The 26,303-nt window shown below is 40.7% G+C and overlaps 1 protein-coding gene across 1 annotated transcript in view; it reads right to left on the reverse strand.

The window, feature by feature from the left end:
• The window catches only part of adam19a (ADAM metallopeptidase domain 19a), a 197,598-nt gene that overhangs the window by 147,757 nt on the left and 23,538 nt on the right, over positions 1–26,303 (reverse strand). The window contains exon 2 of the mRNA XM_073474423.1: positions 14,410–14,489. Within this exon, the coding sequence (XP_073330524.1) occupies positions 14,410–14,489 (80 nt within the window). The remainder of the gene's footprint in view (positions 1–14,409; positions 14,490–26,303) is intronic.

The following is a 26,303-nucleotide window of genomic DNA, read 5'->3' on the forward strand; positions in this document are numbered from 1 at the left end:
AATACAGATAGCAGCTTATTGCTGACTTTGCTCGGTACACACAAAGCACAGAAGCAGGGGAGCGTACAAATGCCAGATGTACACAAAGGACGGAGAGAGAAAAAGCCAACGTAGCAACAGTGAACAGACACAGATGCAGCACACTTCCTTCCTGTCTGCCACAGTCAAGTACAATGTGATGAGCAACATCCACGATAAGCAAATATGTATATATCTGTTTGCGCGTTGGGAAGATAAAACTGTTTTTCACATGTAATTCTGTTCACACCAACTGTCACTGTTTTCTTTTTGTATGATGGTGGGATCAGGAAAAGAAAACATTTAACATCTTAAAAGGCTGACACCTCGACAAACCTCCAATAATCTCACTTTCTCTCACATCTCGCTAACATCTTGGGTCAGTGCCTGAGGCAGTGACCACAGTTGCAGAGCAAATTCAAAACTTTTTTCTATCAGGACCCACAATCATTTATTTACAGACAGACCAGTGGACCATATATTTGTGACATCATGGAAAGCTGGACTAAAAAAAACAGGTTGACAGTCACGTGTCTTTCTTTCAGCAGCCATGAAGCCCAGTGAATCCTATTTTCAGTGAAAAATAAAGTGCCAGGGAAATGATGAGAGTCAGAGACCAAAGGAGAATCCAAGGGATATCTTCAATCCCTGCTGTCAGTTAGTAGAGTAATAGCAGGGCAGAGGCAGCAGAGCCAAATGTGGAGGTGTTGGAGGCAGATGGGACAGTAGCTGTCCCAGCAGACAGGACCATGGAAGGCACCCAACTATCCCAGAGAAAGTAAGTGTGACTATGTATCAGTCAGATATTGTAATACGGACTCTACATACTGTACATAATGCATTCATTTCAGAGATCCCAGGCAACGCAAATCTGGGTGAAAGCCTGGCTGTTCCTCAGAAGGCATGGTATCTTATCAGACCTCAAAGTAACTATTCGGTTGAAGCTTTTAAGTCTTAGCACATTTGATTAATAACGGCTTTATTTTTTTCAGGAATGTTTTGCCGTGTGTGCAGCTAGCACAAGCCAACAGCAAATAAAGGTCCAAAAAAGACTTTTATTGAAGTTGGGGCTCCTGTGTTCCGAAAAGATTACTTGGTTCACCTCCTCACCTCCAAGCTTCATAAGCCTCATATGGAGAAGCAAGCGTCACTTTCACCTGGTATGTTCAGATTTTTCTTCATCTCATGTAATAACACACTGGCAATCTAAAACCAATTTACTTGTCCCTATTTGACAAGGTATTCCTTTGCTTTCAAAGCCGACATTATCGTCGAGCATGAAGCCTGGTTGCCTGGCTGAGCTTTTGGGGTGTGATTATTTCACCCAACTGAAAGCAAACCTGATTTAAAGGGTCCTGGAGGATGTGAAGTCATCTCAGGCCATGGAAATAGATGAGACCACTGATGTCTCCATGAGCTGACTTACTGTATATACAGTATGTCAGGTATGAATGTGGGAGCTGTTGAAAGATCATATGCCAATACTTTGTAATTATGTGCCAATAAGCAGCACTTTATTTCAGATACCAGGACACTCACATACTGCTGTAGTATTAACTTAAATCAACACGTATCTGTATTAAAACAATTCTTTTGCACTTCTATTTAGATATTAACTGCATTTTAATTATTTTTTTCACCTATACTTTGCACAATGAAAACAAAGTTGAGTCCAATCTAATGTAATCTGAAATAGGGACGAGTGTTTAAGCAGTTCCTCAAAAGGTATCCCTGAAGGAGGGTAAAGCTGACCAGGACGCTGCTGCAAAAGGACATCGCCCTGAAAAAATGCACTGAACGGTATTGACTTCAATATTCCTGTATGTTATGCAACACTTGAGTTTTTTCTTCACAAAGGCCAGGTGAATGATGTTGTAAAGAAAGTCAATGACAGCTTTCCAATGACTTGCACTTGCATGCAATGAGTCATCTAAAGAAGTCAAGTAGCTACATGAGAATGATCACTCTCCAGGAAGTCCATTTGTACTGTCACAACAGCGCCAGTCCCCATTTGTACTGTCACAACAGCGCCAGTCCAACAGCAGCACAGATGTAAGCAGCCAGGGACTTGAAAATAAAAGTGTGCTCTCAACTGCTTTTGTATACAAGAGCCCTACAGCATACAGATGATCGTCTTCTTTATTTGGTACTAAACAGTATTCTACCTCCAGGAAGTGAAGGATGTCCGGTGGCTGTCCCAGCACCTCGCCATGTGAAGCATGCAGAGGAACCTTCCAGCCTTGCTCGCTGCATTAGCAGAGGAGGCAGACATTAACAAATGTTTAGCAGCCAAAGGGCTGTGCACAGCTTGTGCCATCTGCAGATCTGTTGGAGGCAGATCATCAAAGCCTCGAAGAGAGTCCATCAGATACAAAGAGGACCAAGTAAGTACCGTATTTGTTGCTGCTGTTAATCTTAAAGCAGATGTTTTAACCCACCTAGCACGACTTTCCAGGGTGTTCCAGGAAGCAGCCACAATTTTTTTCTTGCACATCAAAGAGGAGGGACGTTCCGGACGCACTCTGACTCATGGTTATTCTGCCATGTGATCTCCATATGGATGTTTTTGTTTTGCTTTTTGTTTCTGTGTTTTACATTCAGGTTATTGTCACAATCACATCAGGCATTAAGGAGCATCATGGAGGCAGGTGGCACCCCACCTCCTGGGCCGTTCATATCCTGCTTTTATGAAGACTCTGACAACCTGAATGGCCTTGGGTCCCATCTTAACAGGCATTAGGAGGAGAGGAGCAGTAGAGGGTTCGAAGCACAAGAGCACATCGGTGGACATGATTTTTTTTTAGATATAAAGGCATAGATTTTCACCATAACAAGGAATTGTTTGTCCTTTATTTTCTATTTTTCAAAAAGAAAAAGATAATAGCCTATACCTAGAAAGCAATCTTGAGAGCAGATTTGAGAATCTCCACATTCCTGGAGGACTTCAGCTGCAAGGGAGCAATATTGGCTGCATCATCCAAGGGAGGTTCCTGTGGCCCCACCAGGACGCTGGGCCACAGGAACCTCCCTTGGATGATGCAGCCAATATTGCTCCCCTGCAGACCCTCACCAGGACATTCCTCTCTGGACAGGATGCCAGTTATCAAAGAGTGGATGTCATTCAAGCAACATGTGCTGTCAGGAGCATTCAGGGTTATACCAGAGTTAACACGCCTCCTTAACCATCAAAGTCATGCACTTTTCAAAGACTTTTGAGACCCAATTCCTTCAAATTCAAGGTCCCAACACAGCATATTTTAAGACAAATCAAGGTTAACAACTGTTACAAGAGTGATAATTTGAATGAGAGCTGTGATGACAGTAAACTGCAGGAGACAGACAGTATATCATTGGTCTATTCACTGGTGTTAAGAAAAAGAATGATCAAAAGAAGATTTTTCTATTCTTGCGCAAAATATATCATTCAAGCACTTTTGATGACCCATGTCTATTCATGTTTATTTTCAAAAACTTTTCAAATTCAAAAGCTTTAAAGGATTTAAAGGATCCACTCCTGTAATCCTGTAGAAGTAGACTGATAATACTGATCTCACTGTAATGTAATAATAATAATAATAACAATTTTTTAAAGAACATTTGATGATGTTTTGTGTTTTCTGCATTTGTTGCAAAAATGATCTTTAAACTCTGATTTTAAATAAATTAATTTGCAGGGGTGTGATGTCTCTGCAAAGCAGGAAAGCAGAGGCCATACAACAGCTGGCCAGTGAATTAAACGAGTGGGCGGACATCTACCCTGCTGAGTCTTCTGGCTGCTTTGGCCCAGGTCATCCCTGTCTCCAGCATGAACTGTGAGCGACACCTCTCAGCAATGAACAGGGCAAGTGATTTACAACCATGCAAGAGAGCACAGTGTTTAAATGTTCTGTAATTTTTTTTCTCTTGTGCTGTTTCAAATCTTTCAAAATATTGTTGCATTCAAGGGTTATGCAAGTTTGCTTCACTGTCAGGTCAAAACTGAGGTAAGAAACAAGCTGAAGGAGTGCTTCAAAATCTCAAGAAATGAACCTGTCCCTGAAGTCTATTTAAACAGAGAGTTGTTAGAAATGTTTGGGCTTCTTTCAAAGAGAGGAAAATTCAATGTTCCAACAGTGAATGCCAACTGTGCAAATGAGCATTTAACAAAAGGCTGAGGAGAACAGCTCTGGACCAAAAAAGCAGAGTTTCAGGCTGGGTTGCACCAACAAGGATTCATTTATTCTAACATTAGTAATAATCGGAGTTTAGCAAAACTAGGTTTAAAATGAGTAAATACAGATTTAAAATTAAGAAGAGCTCTGATGCACCATCAAAATTAATCTTGGTTTAGTAAAGCTAAGTTTATTTGTTTAAACTAATTGAGTTTAATCAACAGGGACAAGCGTCATATCGAAATTAAAACAATAAATAAACACATTAACTGTTTAAACAGCTGCTTTTCCATCACATAACGTGAAACGTGACATTGTTGCTAGCTGTTTATAATGTTGCTTAACCGTGCTCATGATGGCTCAGCAGAGAGGCTCAAATTTTTCCTCCTTTAAGAAAAACTTGTTAGCTGAATTAATGGATTAATAAGGCCAAATCATAGACAACAGCACAGTGAAAAAGAAAGAGACTGCTTGGCAGCAGCTAGCCTAATGTTTTAATGGATCGACTGGAGTGAAACAATAGAGAGACGATGCTCAGCTTAAAGCTTGTTGGAAAAACACGAAGACAAAAGCCAAAAAGGATGCGACACGTGCGAGACAGGAGATGTCCATCACAGGAGGAGGGCCTCACAGAAAGATGATCCCCCAGCAGCTGAGCCACTACAAACTCCTTACAACAACGACAGTGTTTCCATCTCTTGAATATATTTTAGAAAAGCAAAAAAGGTATTTAATTATGTAAATAGTTATTTTCAAATAGTTATTTAAAGTCTGTGTTTTCTTCTTAAATCTATTTTGAAAATGGAATATTTGTTCATTTTATTCATTTCTTATTATAGAAAGATGTACGTATACGACAAATGACGTATACATAGTCATTTGTTTAGCTATTAGGAATATTAAAGGTAACTTGTTTCACAAGTTTTGAAACTGTCTCTTACTCACCTCGCCACCCACCATCACAAATATTCTCAACCTGTGGGAAACGCTGCAGTCAGGTCAGTTCAAAGGGCCAGGAACTGTGGGAGAGCAGTCCAGAATTACAGCAGCACCCTGGAGATATTTGTGACCTCTGCACCTCACCATTTGAACTCACCACCACTGTGGTTTCCATAAAACCACAGCTGAGACAGCTCTGTTTTTTTTCATTTGTTCAAGTAAGAAAAGGAACGGTTCGGAGACAAACTCTTTAACTTCTGCTGATGTGTTTGGTCATTTTCCTCACAAAATGCTTTGATAAACACACAATTTTATTTTATTTTTATTACTGAAAAGGCTCCATGATGCAGAGATGTTTCAGTTCTAAGTAATCAACTGACAATGACTCCGCTTTGTAGATATATGTGTGTTGGTGGAGCAGGAATGCTAACACAGGGGCCAAGGCAAAACCTTCCTTACAGCATTAAAACTGCTGTGCAGAGTTTAAATGTCTGATTATACATACAAACTGCATTTTTACCTCACTGCTACGTTTGGTTTGAATTCCTAGAAAGATGTGAATGGATGGAGCTGACAAGCAACAAAGCGGTTGCGGTCACATGGTAGACCTTTTGCCCTCCTGAGACAAGGAAATCCTCTTCTAATGTGTGGAAGGTATTTCATGGAGTGGAGAATTACTTTATGAAAAAAATATCTCTGTTGTAACATTAGTCTCTCTTAGTCTACAATGAAAAACATGATATTAATTCAAGTCTGTTGCGCATGTACGGCTGCCGTTAACGTACAGCAGTTACCTGTCTTAGGTTAAGAGGATTTAGATATTTTTAGCAGAAGTGGCCCTCAAATGATGATATTTGACACAGAGTATCCTCCATGTAAAATGGTGACATACTCCCCCGCAGTCGTTGGAGGCTGCGCAGCCATCGTCAACTATCAGAGCCAAGTTCAGCCGATAGCAATAGTTTGTAAAAGGTCCTATCGTCCTAACGGCCAAACAGATAAATCGGTCAACCTCTACTTTCAAGTACCTGCACTCAGAGTAGGGTAATGTTACTAAGGTTCCATATCCAGTCCTGTTCACTTCTGTATCTTAAGCTAACCTAGCTTTCATTACAAACACACATTTGTTTGCCCAACAAATAACGGCAACTCATCAATTTCCTTAATTTTGCAGATATTGTGAACATGTCATTCCCCCATTGCCTCCACTGTGCCATGCATTACGTATGAGCTCATCAAAGCAGCTGCTGATTAAAGGCACAAAAGTTTTGGTGTAAAAAAAGAAAAATTCAGAATTTTCAACAAAGGCTTAGGCCAATAATACAAAGGCTTTGAGTTAGACAGACAGGGAAAACACTGACAGAGCAAAGGAACTAATCTCTCAGCTATAACAGATATTGCCAAGTTTCTAATAGGTTTCTCTGAGCATTTCCCACTGCAGAGAACAGGAGGAATAGGAGGAAATGGGCAACCACTATCACAAGAGACTGAACTATTCACAAAGAGCCATCTGTCCAAGATTATCTAAGAAACCATCTGAAATGATACCTACACCTGTTAGGGTGGACAGACTGGAAGGCTGCACAATATCCTTTCAGCATCGACATCACAGTGTATACATCTGCAGTGGTCACATCGACATCATGTGATATTAAGTGAGGCTAATGAACAAAGCTCTTTCACATTCTTGATGTTGTTCTTTTGTGTTTTAGTGACATTCAAGCTGAACGTTACAGTTGCAGCACTTCGTCTTCTTGCTGCCACTCAGTGGTTGTAACCATGGTGACTTCTGCCTACTGTGACATGACGTGCGTAGCCTCTATAGAGTTATTCAAGTCATCAGATGAAAGGTCCTGATTTTTTTCAACATATATCATGGAAAATATCTAATATCGTGCAGCCCGTGTTGACCGAAGTAATGATCTGGTGTCCCTCTCCATTGTGGTCCATTTTTAGTCATCAAAACAATCGGACCAGTAGAATTACATTCATATTGTACATGATCCTTTGCTGACCTCAACCAAATGCCAACAAAAACGGCCTTATTGTAGTAATAAGCTAATTAGCTTATTTGCTAAAACCACAATTTTTACTTCACCATAACCATGTCAAAAACACACAAAGCAGCTGAATGAGTGTGTATCATATCATCTTCAGAGAGGGATCCTCAGCATGTGATTATGATAATATGATTTCTAAACTTATCTCTTTTCTAAACTTTATACAGTAATGTTTCAGCAGGAATGACTGAGGTGACATACATTAAAACAAATACATGATGATAATTTGCAAAAAATCATTAGCCTCATTCACAACAACCTATTGAGAACGAAGATCTTAAAGGTGCAATACATAAGGATTTATCAAACTTCAATTCATGCTCCCAACAAATAGAGGCAGCGTATCACCACAGTGACTGCTAACTCAGTTATCCATGCAGCTACCATGGGAGTGCATTGGACCGCTGGGAGAAAGAGGTTTTCAGGCACGGGGCTTGCTTCAATAGACGGCTCTTCAACGCAGCACATAGTTGTCATAGATGTAACATCAAAACTGTTGCTTCTCTTTTCAGTCTGTGGAAAATTTTGATTCATTTTGGAATGTTTCCAACTAAAATTCTTACATATTGCACCTTTAAATTGCATTTTTATTCTACATGAGGCAAAACTCCACTTTCGCTTCTCAGCGAGTTGCATTGTGATGAATTGTGGCCAAAAACATAAATATTCAGATGTATTTCTATTGCCTGGAGGAATAAATGTAGTTCAGTAATCCAAAGACACTGAAAGAGCACACATTGTCAAGTGAAAGTTTACTGAAATAGATATTAAACATGAATGCATGCACAAAAACTCTGGTAACTCTGCCATCTCCATAGACTCTTTGCTCTTCAAGTGGCCTTGGCCGCCTTCGCTCTAAAGACTGAACACAAGCTTCATTTGACAGCTCAAAGTGCCTTGAAACTTCCCTTACAAATGCTTCAAGGGTAAAAATGCCATGCTATACCGAAAACATGTTGAAAAACTCTTTGAGGCAGTTATGTAAAATCTATCAAAAATCGACAGAAAAATCTGGCACGGTGAGGCTGTTTCAGTTTGTCAGTGTTTTATCAACATAGGGCTGGGTACAGGCTGGAGAAATACAATAAAAAATAATGCTAATTGATTGGTGACATATTACAACCATGAACTGATCAATACTAACACAGTTGTCTAATGGAAGCATTTGACTTTAATTGATTTAAAAGGAAACAATTTCTTTCTCAGATGGTAATATGTTGGGTTTCAATGGGCAAGTGGGTGTCATTGCCGTGACTGTGATGTGCATGCAAAAGCTCCTCTGAATAAAGGCTACTGTAGACAGCCCCCTCCACACAGCGTCAGCACCAGGCATGGATCCATGTGTTCGCTCCCTAATCTTGCCCGGGTGAATGTCACTGCCATCTCCAGCGCGCTCGCGAGGTGAGAGATAATCTAATCACTAGGGAGACAGAAAGTAGATGTGGGGTAGGTGCCACAGAGCTGTGAGAGGACTGGGCGATAAAAAAGAAAAAACAAGGAGGAGGAGGAGGAGGAGGACAGAGGCCAAAGCAAGTCTTTGAACTCCCCTGACAAATAATTGAAGGACATAAGACAGAGTATAAAGCTACAACAGCAAATGGTGATAGATGAAGTCTCTGACGCTGGGCTGCAGCTTCTGTGTGTGAAAAAAAATGAAAGAAGGTGAAAGTATAAGAGAAGGTGAATGCCACCCTAACAGATGTCCACCTAATGACTCTGTCACACCTTTCTGATGATTTTCTTTCTAGACATGCAATTAATAAAATAAATCCCAACTGGAGGGGTGGGGTTCATTCCCCCATTCAGCCGTATGTGTCAGTGTCCTTGAGCAATGACAGCAACAGACTGGATATAGTCCAAAAGGGACAAAGACGAGGACAGCAGAATGCTGTTTTGTGTCTACGTGTTCACATGTGCAGTGTGGTCGTAAATTTTGGGCTCCGTGTGGACTAAAAGTAGAGATGTGTAGGTGGACATGGGATGACAAAATGTACACCGTGCAGTCCTCCATGACAATGGCCCCATTCAGACCTGAGCGTTCTAATCACAGGTGGACAGCTCTGAGTACAGGTGTGAACCCACTTAAAACACATTGAGGACGCTTGAAGATCTGATCACTCTGACCACATTCGTAGTTGATCTGGGACCATATTCATTCAGAAGTGTGTACGCCTGTGTTATGAGCCACACTTAAGGGCCGCCTAATCAAGCCACTAAAGGAAGCAAACTCTCAAAAAATGCTTAAATAAAGTGATGGCAATTTAACCAGATAGAAGAAGGCAAGACATTATGCAAACACGCTCATCATGTGAAGGATAAGTCTTAGAAATGTGTCACCAGCCTTCTTTAATCCTCAACCTTGCTTTCTAATCCCACTGATCTCTTCTGTCCTGATGCTAACCTTCTTCATTTCCCCTAATGATGACAGCGGCCAGTCAAGCACCAATACCCACTCTTTAGCGTGCCAGCTACCGCCAGAACTCTGTTATTGAGATGAATGCGTAGGTCTGAATCATTCTGCGTGGTTATGTTTCTCAGCAGGGCTCCACTTTCTCATTATTGGAAGCATTAACATGCACAAGAGGCATTCAGACGCCTCCAGTGATCAGCGTCAATTACATGGTGCCTGTCAGGGGAGCTGGCCTCAGTCTGTCAGCGAATCATCAACAGCAAGACGAGGAAGAATTGACAAAGGCCCGACGAGTCGCTATGGAACACTTTCAGGTTTGAGCTTCAACCCAAAGCTTTAGTCATTTCACTTTCCTTGATTTGTCAGGCCAGCACTTACAAAATCAAGTTCAATTGGAAAAAAAAGAAAAAGAAAAACAAAGAAAAACTTGCATCGCCTAATACTGCAATACAAACCTAAGATTCATTAACTTAAGAGTGGCCAGAAAAGCCAAAGTAGTTTTATAGAAACTGGATCTTAATTTATTAGTTTCACTTCAGCTCACTTCCTTGATGGGTTCCGGGGACACAGAGAATCTGCCTCACACAGTTAAAGCAGAGTCTCATAAGAAAGGAACATGAGCTGTCAGACAACCAGACAGGTCTCACACAAAGTCCCTCTTTAACCTAATTATCTTAAGCCCTAACATAGAAGATAAACCAGAAGAGAACATACACAAACAGTCTTTTATAATCCTCCATTGTACTGTAAAACTGCATGTGCATGCAACTACAGAGTAGGCACAGTTGACACAGCTGATCCTGAAAGCTGCATCTCAAAGGCACATGCAATGGTTTACAATAAAGTTTATTATCCCCTTAATCAATAGACAGAAAATCAATCTGTGAATAATTTGATAATACATTCATTGAATTAGTAACTGTCCAAACCAAAAATGCAATAGATTTGCTGATCCATCCTTCTCAAACGTGAGGATTTGAGAATATCTTTGTAAAGTGAATATGGATGGCTTTCAGGGATGCATTAACAGCCCCAGATAGGTAGGACTTATTGCATTGCTGTTTTGTCCGGTTGTATTGGGTGTGGCTACAGTATGAGAACCTAACAAATTGGGGCTGGTTATACAGTTCTGCTCTTTGTTTTGATTAGTGAGGGATATCTACTTCTTTTGTACCATCCAAAATATGTAAGTGTTGAATACTGTCAGATACCCAAAGATGGCACTGAATGTAACCTTGTATACTTATTCTCTGATCAGATATCTCTGATATAAATCTAAATATAGTCCTTTTATTTACTGATTTAGTTGCCATTTTGTTCATCTAGGGTTGTGAGCTGACAGGAAACAAGGCTGAGAGAGATACAACAAAGATCCCCAGCCAGACTCGATACTTTTAGGCTATATTGCTATACATGATATACCGTATATCTTGATATCTACAGCACTTCATAAATGTTAGGACTGGGCCACAAAATCAAATATCACAATATTTTTGACCTAATACCTCGATATCGATATTGTGACAAAATTGTAGGGGTTGTAGGGGTACTTATTATTATCACAAAGAGAATTTTTGATCAATAATCATCAGTAAGGTGGATATAATGAGTAGGTGGGTAGAGACTAGTATTAGAATAAGTAGAACAGTCTGGTCAGTTGAGACATACTGACATGTCGACATATTGCCCTGCCCCACTCAGTACGTTTGATAGTGACTGATGTCACTCTGACCTTGATTTTCTGTAGTAAAAATGTATTCATTCATCTGTTAATTACACATCTATCTCTGAATGTATTCCAAGCAACTATTTTGTCAGCAATATCATTCTTTGAGTCATTAATCCATATGGGATGAAAGCCAGGTGTTTCTGTCTGAAGTGCATTTTGCTTCATGTTTTCTTGTTGCTAGAGGCCCTCGATAAGACTGATGGCCACTCTGACCGTGTCGTGCCTCAAGCGTTGGCTACAGTCTCTCTTTTCCTCTCACCCCCTCCAAACCTACCACATCCCTTCCTCTCCTGCCAAGGTGACCAGCAGACCAAGCAATGGCATCTGTACAGCAAGGCAGTGAGCCATGTTTCCATGCTTAGCTGGACCAGTCTAGCCAATTCCATGTCAACAATAACAGATTTCAATGACAAAACAAGTTGTCAGTCCCTCAGCCCTGGACATGAGCTGCCCCACCACAGCTACTCATCTGCATATCTGCAACAAATGCTTCTGAGATGATTCAAGAATTAGGAAGGAGAAGCTTGCTTTTCAGAGAGGTGTCTGCTCAGTAGTTTGAAGGAGAGTGGAGTGTAACTGGTTTCCTTTCACTAGTCATGTTTTCCAACTAGTGTGTTAATTCAAACCAGCAATCTTCCTTTAAAGCAGCACTCACTGACCAGCTAATATGTTTGAGGTTGTTGGAATTTTTAAATACTGTAAGAAAGGAACAAGTTAAGCCAGTGAGTAAAGCCCAGTAGAAAAATTGGACAGACTCACACATCAGCCAAAATCAGCTTATTGCAGCTACATCTGCGTATGCGTCTTGATGTTTGAATGGACAATATGCCATTTCTGCAACTACCCAGTGAGCAAAAAGTGGTCTAGATCACGTCTTTTAGACATCATTTACGAACATCCAAGACGTCTAAAAGACGTTCTCTGGGGAGCCAGAATGAAAGTTTTTTATACGTCTTTTCTGGACGTTGTATAGACGTTTATATGTTGTTTATCGACTAATTCTGGCTGTCAGTGGACGTCCAGATCATAGCCAGTATGAACATCTATTCTCAACTAACTCTGGATGTCAGTGGATGTCTAGATTATGGCCTGACTATTGACATGGCCAGGCCATGATCTGGACATCCATTGAGAGCCAGAATTAGTCGATAAATGACGTTGAGAAAAGACGTCCAGTCAGGCCATAATCTAGACATCCACTGACATCCAGAATTAGTTGAGAATAGATGTTCATACTGGCTATGATCTGGACGTCCACTGACAGCCAGAATTAGTCGATAAACGATATATAAATGTCTATACAACGTCCAGAAAAGATGTATAAAAAACTTTCATTCTGGCTCCCCAGAGGACGTCTTTTAGACGTCTTGGATGTCCATAAATGATGTCTAAAAGACATGATCTAAACCACTTTTTGCTCACTGGGTAGGGGTCTCTCTATCAAAACAAAACAAGCAACAAAAGACCTTTGCTGAGCTGTGTGGGGAGGGCTGAGTGGAGCGGGACAGCATAGTCGCTGCTCAGCTGCTCAGAGCCAGCAATCTGTGAAGGAGGGAGTCAGGTGCAGATTCAGACCTTCTGGAGGAATAAACACCCAGAGTCACATCAGATTCTGCTCTGATCTGAAGCTGTTTACCAACACAAGTTACTTTGAACCTTTTTGGATTAAAAAGTGGATTTATCCTCACTCCTGTTTATCAACCTGACTGCAGCAGGGATCAGTGCTGACCTCCATTGGTGGGTGTTTATGTTCCGTAATATTGTGATTAACGCCTCACTGGTGGTGAATACACTGTCAAAAAAACACCATTCCTAATGAAAATCTATCTGACGTGACTCAGGCAAATGTTTTAAGGTTTTATTCACAATAAGCGGAGTCTTGGTCGCTGACTAACCCTACCCCAGAAGCTATAGCGACAGGTGACCAAATGAAGTGCACCGTTGCCTTGAGTAAAATTGTGGATTTCTCCAAGTCTGAACATTGTCTTGAACGACTTAAAATTGTGCAATGCATTATATATAAGTATTTATTGCACATCACAATGTTGGGTCAGGTCGACCAATTAAAAAAAAAAAAAGTGTGTGTATTGAACACAAATACGTGTTGCTTGTATGTTCCTGTTTGTAACATGCAATCTCTATTTCTGTTTCCATCAGTGCTGCTTTTGTTTCCAACAGCTTTCATTGGCAACATTCATCCAAACTGTGAGCTGCTGTGTGTTCGCTATCAGGGTCCCTATGATGTAACATCACTCTCAGGATTGTACTACATTTATGCTGAAGCATCTACAAGTCATTCTAACTCGACCATTTCCAGTTTTACAACTCAGCCCTCTTGTAAATGTTCTGCTGTTAATCTTTTTGGAATATGCTGTGCTACGTTAAAACTATCTGTTCTTTTTGACTAACTCCTTCCCTCCTCATCATTTTTCTAAAGGGCACATAGTCTTTAATGTGCTTGTCCTCCCACCTGCATGTGTGTGTGTGTGTGTGTGCGTGTGTGTGTGTAACACAGTATATGTGTGCGTATCTGCAGCTGTATGTGGATGATGAGGCGCTCTGTGTGCAGTAAAAAAGCCTCCATATCAATAATCACACCACATAGTCAAGCGTCCCCTCAGGATACAAGCAGAGATCCACAAGAACAAACGTCCTTCGTTCATCCATAAAAGCAAAACAGAAGCACCTTGCAGTTGAGGTCGTCTGTGATGATTAATGTAAGCCACTGAGGCCACACAAGTCCAGAGATATGGTGTAATTACAAATTTGTGTCATTATGTACGCACGTTTCGACACATTTTAGAGTATGGATAAACTCTTGTGGTTTTAAAGCCCCCGTGGCCTTTCCACAGCTTTACACTTTAGGTCCCACTAAGTAGGATCCGCTCTAAAATTAAAAATGGCTGTGTGTTGCTGGCTTTGTACAACACTGTTATACGTAATAAATAATACAAACTCTTGGACTTTTACTCGTTACTAGCCAGATATATCGATCTAATCATAAAAAATTAAACCAATGCCAAAATGCAGTTGCAGTAGTTGCTTTTGATGTGTAGGTGGCTTTGACATGAAGTTCAGAGAAAGTTTGATGAGATATCTGACCTGTGTCGACGTCTCTGCCTCCCTCTTGGTTCGGCCTTGAGAAAACCACTGCGCCGTCACTGTCCTTCCTCCTGGCAGCCCTGAAGGACACAGAGCAGGAGAGAGATTAACTGGATGTAGGGCTGCATACAAACACTGTAATATTACATGTGAGGTGATCATTGCAGAAGGGGAACACTTACAGGTAAGAGGTGAGAAAGAGCAGTGAAATCATCGGGGTCAATTTATTGCACAGTGCAATGTCACTGGGAAACGCAAACAGTGCTACAATAAAAGTGCACTCTGACCCGTACCCCTATTAAAACCAATCAGTTTCGATGTGAAAATACTGGTAAACATGGCAGCTGATTGCATTAAAACTCCGGGAGAACCAACAGCATTTTATAGGGAAGGAACCCAACCTCGCCTGTATACAAAGCACCTCCACTTACATTAGAAGAAATTACTTTCATGATTTTTATAATATCAGCTTCAGGGGAAATAAACTGTGAGGTAACATCACACAGCAAAGGCCACATATTACAGTGAGGAGGCTGTTTGGACCATAATCTAGTAACTAGAGTGATGAGATTAGTCAGCGACTGACTGAACAATCACGTCATCTGTTCACTTTCATAATTAATCAGAGGAAAGGTAGAGACAGACAGATGAGTCAGACACATCCATGTGCTAATATATAAATAAAAAAAATGTTAACCAATGTCAGGTGGGAAACCTTGAGCACCTGCAGCCAGACACATACAATTATTTGTAGATTCATAGCTCAGACAAAATATGCAAATATGTCTTTTCTTCAGATTTATGCAGCTGTCCTTTTCAAAGTCATTGTGTAAGTTGGCACACATGTACAAGCCTAATTTCCTCTTCTATATTTATCCATAGTGTATATAGATGCAGATACTGCTGTGACACTTTATTTGAGGGGCTGTGCATCACACTGTCATAATCGGAACTTAACACTAAGGATAAAGCGGTTAACTGATTTCACTATAACCCTGGTTTAAAACATCACAGTTTTGTAACCAAAGGTTTTTCTGTGAACAACAGCAGTACGGTAAGAAAATTACATAAATACAGATGACTGCCGGTGGTAAATTCCCTATATTAAATCTGCAAAACTTGCCAAAAAAGTCGCTGCTGAAGGTCGTACGCCTCCGATTCATTTTTTTAAATTATTATTTTACACTGTATTATCAGGAGGTTATGTTTTCACATGTGCCTGTTTGTTGGTTGGTTGGTTTGTCAGCAGAAATACACAAAAACTACAGAACAGATTTCCATGGAACTTGGATGGAGGATGAGTCTCGGCCCATAATAGCCCACATTAATGCTTGGCACAGACCCGGATAAAGAGACGGATCATGGAATGTTTTCTCTCTTTTTTTAACATTGTTAGATAGGGCGATTTTCAACACATCTGTTTCTGTCTCAGGGAATAATGCCTGATTCATGCTGGCGTTGTGGAGCCAAAAGAGGCGTGACGGTACACATCATAATGTTGAGATCTGTGTGGTTTTTTTTAACATGTTTTCACATGTAAATCTAAAACTGTCTCAGCAAACTGTTTATAATCATATGGATGCTGTTATAATGTGTTGTGGTTGAGATCCTGACCCATCATGCAATGTGGATAACAAAGACAAACAACGTTTTTAATTTTTTGCTCTTTATGGCATCACATAATCACCATTAATAAACAGCGGACCCTGTCTGAGAGGGATGCTGTTTTCTGGGGGGAAGTTCACTGAAGTCTTGGTCAGGAGGGCTGACGCGGTGACTTTATTCTTGACATTTATCTTTCCTCATATGAGTTGCCAAAGACACTACCAGTTGCCACATTACTGTTGTTTGGTCCTGTAATGTTGCTTTGTGGGTTGAAGTGTGGGATATTTGTCTTTTATTTGATGAGTGAAGGATCTGTTTAGCTGTCAGACTGTGAACACTATCAGACCGACACACCTGATTCGCGACTCCGGCTTTTCCATTCACACAGACGCTGTATCACCTCTGCTGCGGCTCTGATACTACCTCTGGCAGTGGATCAGAGCCACAGCAAAACTGTTCCCACTCTCTGCATTTGTAACTTTCACACAGAGGACGATGCAGAGTATCGATGCATGATTCCCACACTCAAAGGGCAGTGTGAATGGGGCTTGTTGCTACAATAACACAATGGTGACATAGATATAGCTTTTAGCTCGTGTTTTGTTATCCTAGTGGTTTATCGTTACAAATCCAGTGAGCTTAAATCATGGTTAAGCAGTGATGGGTGGTTTAAAATTTAGAGTGATACAGGGCTATCAAGTTTGATATTGGATTACGTTTGATTGAATTAAACTGGACTTTTGGGCCTTGGTGGAGTGCCATTCTGGTTTGGCTGCTGTGTTATTTCTGTTTCCAAAGACAGCACCTGTTGTAAACAAAAGCCAGCAGAGAGATGTTGTGGGGACAAAATACAATCATACTTCATCTGAGACAATGTCAACTTTGCATTAAAAGTGACATAATTGACTGAATGACACTTAATGAAAACAGTCAACGATAAACATCCTGCTTCATGTTCCTGACAGGTGTCATGTCATGGTCAAGACAGTGACCTGTTTCAGTCTTCCGCACGACCATTCAACTGAAGTGTTACCAAGACTGCACTAAACCCCTGTTTGTTCATTACAGTATGCCAAAAACTATTTAAACCTGGCAATCTGAAACAATTAATCTATCAATTAGTTCATCACTCAAATGTAAAATTGACAACTGTTTTTACTAATCGATCATTTTTTTCCCCCCTGTTCCAAGAAAAATTGAATGCCGAACATTTTCCTGTTCCAGCTTCTCAAATGAGACAATTTGCTGTTTGTATTTGTCATACATCATTATAAACTGAATATTTTGGGAGGTTGGTCAAAACAAAAAAAACATTTGAAGGCATCACCTTGGGCATTGTAAGTTTAAATGAGCATATTTCACTGTATTTTCACAATCTTTTTTTACATTTTTACAATTTTACAATTAAAATAACTGCAACTCTGCTATTAATTTAGTAAACCTGGTGTTCTATGGTCTGAAGACTGCTTGAAGTATGAGTTCCTCTCATGTGCATCCATGTTCTTTGTGTGCACACTATTATATTCTACTGCTGGTAGAGTCAGTGTACAGCTCAGGTGCGGCGAGTGCAGAAAAGCGTATAATTCAAGTCAAATCATCGACAATCTATCTTCATAAAAGCTACTTAAAAACTGTAAATAAATACGCCGCCATCATTGGGAAACTCAGGTTGTGTTTCTGCATTTGTCTGATTTGAGTCGATGCACCAGTGACGTTTTGTGAAATAATGACTCCCATTTTCACTGAGCAAGGATCTCAACAGGATGACTAGATTAGCTCAGATGAATCATGAGCTCACTTCAAATTGACAAAAACACTTCCCAGGACGTTGAATTTAAAAGAGAGTGATTTATACACGTCGGCCCGGGCTGGCTATACATTCTATCACAGATCACACTGAAACATCTCAGTTTTATTTTAACTGAAAGGCAATGAACAGAGCAGACAGGGGGTTTATGGTACTTTCATTTCAACTCTGGGGAACATTTAGCAGATATGTGCAAGACAGAGCAAAACACAATGTAAGACTGGAGTATAATGGACTTATAAAGACATCAGTCTCTGGTTTATCAAGCATTTGACTCAAACTGCAAGCACAGAGGAAGACAGCAAGAGAAGGGCTTGTAATGATCTCCCTTTCCATGTTTACCAAATGAATAGCAGAGAAGGTTTTTAAACCAGGAGCCAACAAGAACGCCTGGGAAATGAGAAGACCAAACTACTTTCCCAAAGACAACGAAGAGAATCAATAATCAGCTAGGGACTACCAACATGGTTATTAACCCGTCAGCCTGAGGATAGTGGTAGTAGCATGTGTATCATCTGTCTTCATTATTTCTCTCTGGAACAATGTCTTCTCCCATCCCCGACTTTTGGCTCCCACAGAGGAACCTTTCAACATGTCTAAAGCAGCTAATGAGGAGGCAGACACGGAAACATGGAAATGATCTTCACTCTGCATGACACTAATGGTAGGATTAACTCTATAGCTCGGGCTGTCGGGAACCACAGAGATACTGGGGATCAAGAACATGATGGAGGAGGTGATCCAAAGGGTATCCAAAGCTACATTACTCCGTACGAGCAAAGAATGTGTTGATCAGAGGAGGATGATTACTACTGTGAAACATGGAATTTTTGTCTCCAAACCACAGAGAGACATTTTGGCGCAGAGGAACAGACAGGCCTTTTTTCAGAGATCTTGTTACTGCTGACTCTGGTTATTTATAGGCCAACAATGTCAGACTAATTCTATTTAATTAATTTAATTTAATAAAAAGCCTTTTTTGGTTTTTAGAATATTACAAAACCTTCAACATCATCATTGCAGATATAGATAATTTTCCCCCTGAATGAAGAGAACATCTATTATATTATCAAGCCCACTCTCATCGTGATGGCCCACTGGTAGATGCAGACATACAGGCTTTTCAAAAAGTACACATTCACTGGGCAAAATAAGAAAACTACTTCGTCAAAAGTTCCCATCAATTGCAGATAATTAATTTTCATGTTGGCAGAAATGTTCCATTTTTGGCCGATGCAGATATTTCGTATTAAAGCCTTTGTTGCCCGATGCCACATCCCTACTTTTAATCATGTAATATCTTACTCTTTTGATTAAATCATGATTAAATCATTTTGGTGGTCATTTAGCACAGCATCACAATCACAACTGTCATCATCGCAACTTTCCAGAGCCCAAAGTGACGTCTTCAAATGACTTCTTCTGTTGAACTAACAATCAAAAACCTAAAGACTCTTCATTTACTGTCATGAACGACAAAGAAAAGCATTAAATCCTCACACTGAAGAAGCTGGAACCAGCAAATGTTGGATATTTTTTGCTGGAGAAATTACTTAAACAATTAATCTACTAATCATTGCAGCTGTTAGTCTATTAAATTTTAGGTCATTTACCACCAGAAGAGTCTCAAATCAAGCTTTTAGGCCCTGATCCTTTAATAGTGGGTCTCTGCTGATACCAACATCGAAATGAAACTTGCATTTACTTAAATGTTCATTAGTCATATCTTACACATTGAAATAATAGCTGTAGCTACAAAATCTGATGGACTTTATCTTTCACAAGCTTGATCCAAATACTGAAGGAGCCCAAATAATTTTTCACATTCAAACACTTAGTTGCACTTGGATATGCAGCAGAAGGCTCACACTGTGGTGAAGGAGATCAGGTGGACAAAACACAACAGAGTTTAGATCAATACTTAGTATCAGCTGAGCACATTTCTATTCAATTCTATTTCTTTAATGTAAAACAGCTCAGGTTAAAAACACTTGGCAGGGGATTCAAAAGGAGTCCGAGCAGATTCAACACTTGATTCAGGCATTACAAACGTTTCTGCCATTCCTGCTACGAACATTGGGTATTTTGTGCTAATGCAGCCTTCATGCTGCTTTGTGCTTATTGATTCAGGCTACTGAAGTGGTCCTGAGCCTCAATGGTGCCAAAGCTTGGAACATACACCCGAACTCCCAACTGAGCAAGACTGCTCTCTTAGCCATTTACCCTTTAAGAGCTTCTGACAGGGCTAAGAGCCCACTAAGAATGTCCATCACACGGTTTCAACAATAGCGCCCAGCGAGGGCGCCACACTAGTCACCACAGGCCTCTGCCATGTTCCTGTCACATATGCTCCTAAAAAGCACTGAATTCCCACAGGGTCCTGAAAGGCACTCGTCTCTCTCTCTGTTTGTACAGTAATCCATTAAGCTCTCTCATTGTCAAGTGTGCTTTGTGTATTATGCAATCTGCATAGCTAAATAACACCTCCACAAAGGGAATGAAGTAAGCCATGGAATCTGCTCTGGTGGGTGCTCGATATCAAAAAAAGCAACCCAACGTGAATTTTACTTTTGAAATGAAATGCCGATAGCCTAGTTTCTTCAGGTTGGGGAAGATCAAATGCTTTACCCTCCAAGGAAAGGTCACCATTAATCGCTGATAACACTGAAGGGAATCCATAAAATGTCAGCAGCTCTTTGTCTGGAACTGCACCAGAGAGGGAGGGGGAAACATTTCTGTGACATTTGAGGATTTCAGTAAAGGGGCGAGCAAAATAATGAGTTGAGCAGAATGGAATGGAGTATGTGGTTGCTTCAGATGTAGATCCTGTTTCCTCAATCGTTTTTCCCCTCTGGCATGGCAGCACACACAGTGTCTATGGTGTGGCGTGCTGTGCCCATTTGTATTTCTTTTGCATCCACACATCAATAAGCGACCACGCTGACCCACAATAAGAGCACAGAGCAGGGTGTGTGGACATGAGGGTAAGGGGAATGACTCAACATGTTTTCTCACCTAGAAAGATACAGCAATGTTCAACAGACTCGAGATGCTTTCAGTGGCTTTTAAAAGTTTTATATCTTCAGTGAAATGTAGATACAACAAAATTCCATTTTTCCTTTCATTTTCGTTTTCCAGACAGTTGCCTCTCTGTTTAGCTGGCATGGCAGCTGGATCATATGATCATGTGGTCTCATGAATCCATACTGTATGGAGATGCTGATATTCTTTTCTAGCAGGACTTGTAACTGGTTTGCTGACCATGGTATAACTGTGCTTGATTGGCCAGCCAACTCACCTGACCTGAACCTCATAGAGAAGCTATGAGGTATTGTCAAGAGGAAGATGAGAGACACCAGACCCAACAATACAGACAAGCTGAAGGCCTCTATCGAAGCAACCTAGGCTTCCATAACACCTCAGCAGTGCCACAGGCTGATCGCCTCCATGCCACACCACATTGATGCAGTATTTGTGCAAAAGGAGCCCCAACCAAGTAGTGTAGAGTGCATAAATGAACATACCTTTTACATTTCTGTATTATAATTATTTTTTTTTTGATTGGTCTTATGTAATATTCTAATATTTTGAGATACTGGATTTTTGATTTTCATGAGCTGTTAGCTGTAATCATCAAACTTAAAACAAAAAAGGCTTGAAATGTTTCACTTTTAGTGTGATTAATCTAGAATATATGAAAGTTTTACTTTTTGAATTAAGTTTTAGAGAAAATTTCCATGATATTCAAATTTTTAGACATGCACCTGTATATGTTCTTTACAAGTGTATGTACACTTTTGACCATAACTGTAGCTTCAAAGCTATAGCTGAAACCATTTCTGATTAATAGATCAGTTGGTATTTATGATAACTTTTTTGAGAATCACTTATTTGTGAATCTTTCTTCATGCGTGAAAAAGAATGCACGCGGAAAAACATGATATCTCAGGTTCTGCTGCATCAATTTTGACCTCCATCCGTTCATTGTCTTTATCCGCTTATCCTTTGCAGGGTCATGGAGGGGCTGGAGCCAAGCCCAGCTGACAGTGGGCGAGCAGCGGCGTACACCATGGACAAGTCACCAGTTCATCACAGGGCTGACATATAGGCACAAACAAACATTCACACTCACATTCACACCTACAGGCAATTTAGATTGACTGATTAACCTCACAACCCATTTCCATTTTGTTTCAATTGCTGAAACTAAATGGGAATGGGAATATTATAGAAGTTCAGTGCTGCATTGGCTCTTTTAAAAGCTGCACGCAAAATGTATTTACTGCAGTTTGGGAAAACCCAAATTGCCAAGACGACATCATGGTAGCCAACATCTTTTCCCATTTTGTTTCTGCTGCACAATTTCTGATGATTGCTGCGCACAGCACAGCACAGCACAGTGTAGATCCAGAAATATATTTCATTTTAATGGAAATTCAACATTTGGAAATGCATTCGAGCTTCAGCGGGGCTCCACTCTCCTCCCACAATGCAGCCCTCCCCCGACCCCTACCTCTGTGTATAGCTCAGAGAACTCCCACTCTTTCCACTTGAATTTATATGGAAAATAATGGTTATGGCGGCTGTCATTTAGCTTTTAAAAGTGCTGCAATGGCAGAGATATGGTATTGATCTGAGAATAGAAAATAAGGGAGGGACCTGTAGGAAGGAAAGGAAACACTACTGTAGATGTTACCAGTTAATGTAAATCCAAGTAAGACCTACAGTATTAGCTTTCAGCTCCTCACACATTTCCCAAACTTCAGAATATTTCACTTCGTCTTCAGCTCCATTTTTCAAACAGGGTCAGGAGAGTATTTAGGGTCGAGATGTGGCCCAGAAACATGAAAATCTGTATTCAATATTCATTTACTGCCAAAACCAACAAATGACACATTGGTCAGGAGTCTATTTCATTATCTCTGCAGAAAACATTAAGGCTGGCTAATAGCTTCAGCAGAGGCATTAGAGGTTGGAGGGGATGAGGCTCTCCATCACGCCGCTCCTCCTGAATGATCGACTGCAGCTCGACGAGGCTTTGGGCCGCTTAATAAACACCAGGCAGATGTGAGACCCAACCTCCAAGTCAACAAATCACTGCGGCTCCTTGCTTCACTTCTCCTGGCTGCGACACTTCCACAGAGCCTCTGCTGAAGCTTTTCAATTACAAAATCACTTTGTGTGACAGTCTGTGTGAGCATGTCTGTCAGGTGGTACATGTGCGCTGGGTAAGCCGATCTCCCCCATTCTGCAGGGGAAGAATAAAGTGGATGGATGGACGGATGGGTGGATGGATGCACGGATGGGTGGACGGAAGAGGATAAGCAAAGGCAAAAAGGATGAGATGGGTCGCTCCTCTAACCAAGATCCTAAACCTCATTCCCCAGTTTAGCAGAGAGCACATTGGATACACCGTCTTATCCGCCTGCTCGAACGCCAACCTCGGGGCATCCGTTCACAGTCAGAGACAGAGATAGAGCTCTCTATGGTAAATGATCTTTTAAATGCTTCCTTTCATGTCTTGTTCCTCACCCTCCTCTCCGTCTTGTCTCCTATTACAGCTCTGTTAGTAGTGCTGGATAGTTTGACATCTGCTTGTGTGGAAAAGCAGAGGCTGCAGAGCACCGAGTAGCTTCAAAGTTTCACAGCATTCTGACCTCCACAACCACTCTGAGGCAGGAGGAGAATGATGAGTTGGACAAAGTTTGAGAGAGGCAGTTCAGCATGTCTTCCAAAAACTGACGCCCAAGGGTCCAAAGAAAATCAATTTATGTTTAAGAAGGTGTTATACTCCATACAGAGAGTTTTTCAGCTCTTCTACAAGTTGGTAGCTCCATAAATTGAAAATACCATGATGGAACAGGGTTAAGAGGTGAAGCTCAGCCTCTCACAGTTCCCTAAAGAGCAGCAGCCCACTTTGCTAGATTTAAACTCACATTTAAAGCGGAGCAGGCTCTGAACCCACTTTAGAGTCAAAACACTGACAGAACCGGAGGGCTCTGACAAATTTTACTACATGATGTAATCCACACTGGACTTTTGGGGAGTCACTGTGCCACTGATTGGGTGGGAATCTCTTTGCCATTTCACACCCACTCTGAACTGAGAAGTGAACTATGGTAGAATATTTTCATCCATCAGCATTGTAAGCTCCTCTCCTTCTCTGTCTTACTATAAAGCACTCACTGTGATGGTGTTTCTGCTTGTTCCTTTTGATAACCTGTCAAACACACAACATGGCCGGTGCTGAGACATATTTGAGTCTGGGCTTTCTGTTTGAGCTATGAGTTTCTCTAAGTGGTGCACAGTGGCCATCACTAATTCTAACTAATTCTATCCGCTTCCAGAGACATAAAGCACTCCACCAATTTAACTTGTCAGAGTGAATTTATAAGTCACTGGGAGTTCTAGCAGATCAAATAAACACACGAGACAGTTTCTTTACGCGCTGCTACTGCCACACACAGCGCAGGACTCTGCTGCTCACCGGCTGCCAACAGCTCACTAGCTCTCCTATATGACAGCCCCAACACTGGCCCAAAGGCCGAAAGCTGGCCTGGTGAGTCAGGGCCATAAAGACAAAAGCTAGGGGGAAAGCTTGCCATCAGAGGAAGGTGAGATGTCTGATCGTCATACCTCAAACACATCTATGGTGTTGCTCTTGTTTGCATTCGTAAAAGGTGACAGAAGTAGTTGTGTGAAAAATGAAAATAGAGAGCATGAGGAAGAATTTCAAACCCTGCCTACTTTCCCACATCTACAAACCTGGCGAATCACTGAGCAGAACTGAGCCTCCTCAGACTGTCAGTTTCGCAGACCCACAGATCCAACCTCAGAAAGGTGTGGGGGAGGGGTTTTAGATGCTGTTCAACAATCTGGCAAACAATCCCCTTAATAATCACACTTGTACACTAAAATTTGGATGTATATGCAGTTTTTTAAACTACGCGATAGACTCCTTTCCCATTGCCAGAAGATGAGCTTGCCTTTTTTTTCCTTGTGTGTCACGATCGTCATCACAAACAGGCCGAAAAAAACAGGAACCTCATCAGACTGCATCAGACATTCAACTCCTTTTGAAAAGTCTTAATCAATAACATTCTGAATTAGAGAATTAGACACATCATTTTTTCCCCAGCTGATGATGGAAGTTGCTAAGGAGTGAGATATCTTGCTTCCTTCTCATCTCTGTTGAGAGTTGCAAATGCACAGTACAGATCAGGCAGCTGTGTGCTGACATGGAGGCCAATGATAACGCTGGTTACTTTTGAATATCTTTTATTTCTGTCAACAAACCAACTAGTGGGTGTTTGTGGGTTTCTTTGTCCAGTGTGAAAGGAGTACAAAAGAGCCTACTGATTTGCAGAATGGGGTTATAGGATTCAGTGTTTTTTGGAATTTGCCCCCTGCTACAGAGAAGAAGTCAAGATATCCAAGTTGGAGGCAGTCTGATGAATCAGCAGGTTGATAGATATATTGGTATTGGTGGTATATGTCAGCCCATAAAAGACAAAGAACTGCAGTACAGAAATGTTTCGGAAAGACAACATAGCAACAGACATGTTGGAGCCTGGATTTTTAATGGCATGTCATCACTCTGTCTGTCCCCATCTTTGTATATTCAACTATTTAAAAAAGCCAATACAATCCAAAAACTACAAACACACTCTTCCACTGCATCAGGTAATTGGTCCCAACTGTGCCAACATTTATATCCATTAAGGATCATGAATAAAATTATAATGAATTGATGCAAATTCAATGGAGGTCCATAATTGAGGTAATATGACACAACAGGGTCTTGGTTCATTATAAGGCATTTACTTTCAGTCTGTTTTTTTTATCCTGTGCAATTACATGAGCTGATTTTGAATGCCTTTGGCCATCTTGAAAAGAATTTAAAAAATAATCCACAAAACGTGACATGATTTTATTTTTCTTACCAGTGTGAAATCAAGGCTGACCAATTATTCAATTTGCTTTTGAGAGAGCATCTATCTAAATAAATACACCACAATAACTTGAAATAATTAAATAATCACTTTGGACTTATGTGTTTTGTCTGCACAAGTAGTCAATAGATATTTATGTAATTTCTACACTGAAGAATATAACACAATGCACAGATTAAAGCTTCAAGGTAAAAGAAAAAAAAGGTTCTTGTAAGTTACAGAAAACTCCCCATGAGTAAATTGAGTAATTGCAACAGCAGATAATAGCTTATAGATAAGAGCATGACTTATAGAGAGGCGATCATATGTCATTGGAATAGAAGATATGAGAATGGCAGCAAATGTAAAATTAGTGGGTAAGGACAGCAGAGAAATATGCCACCGCTGCTGTACAGACAGTCACAGCATGTCTTATGCTTAATTGTGGAAACTGCCTTTAATTGCAGCGAGGGTTCTGACTCATTTTCTCCACCTACAGTTGATTAGACACCTCAGTGACCCGTGAGAAAATTGTAAAACTTCTAGTAACT

Source organism: Pagrus major, chromosome 10, assembly GCF_040436345.1.
Source record: "Pagrus major chromosome 10, Pma_NU_1.0".
Lineage (NCBI taxonomy): Eukaryota > Metazoa > Chordata > Actinopteri > Spariformes > Sparidae > Pagrus > Pagrus major.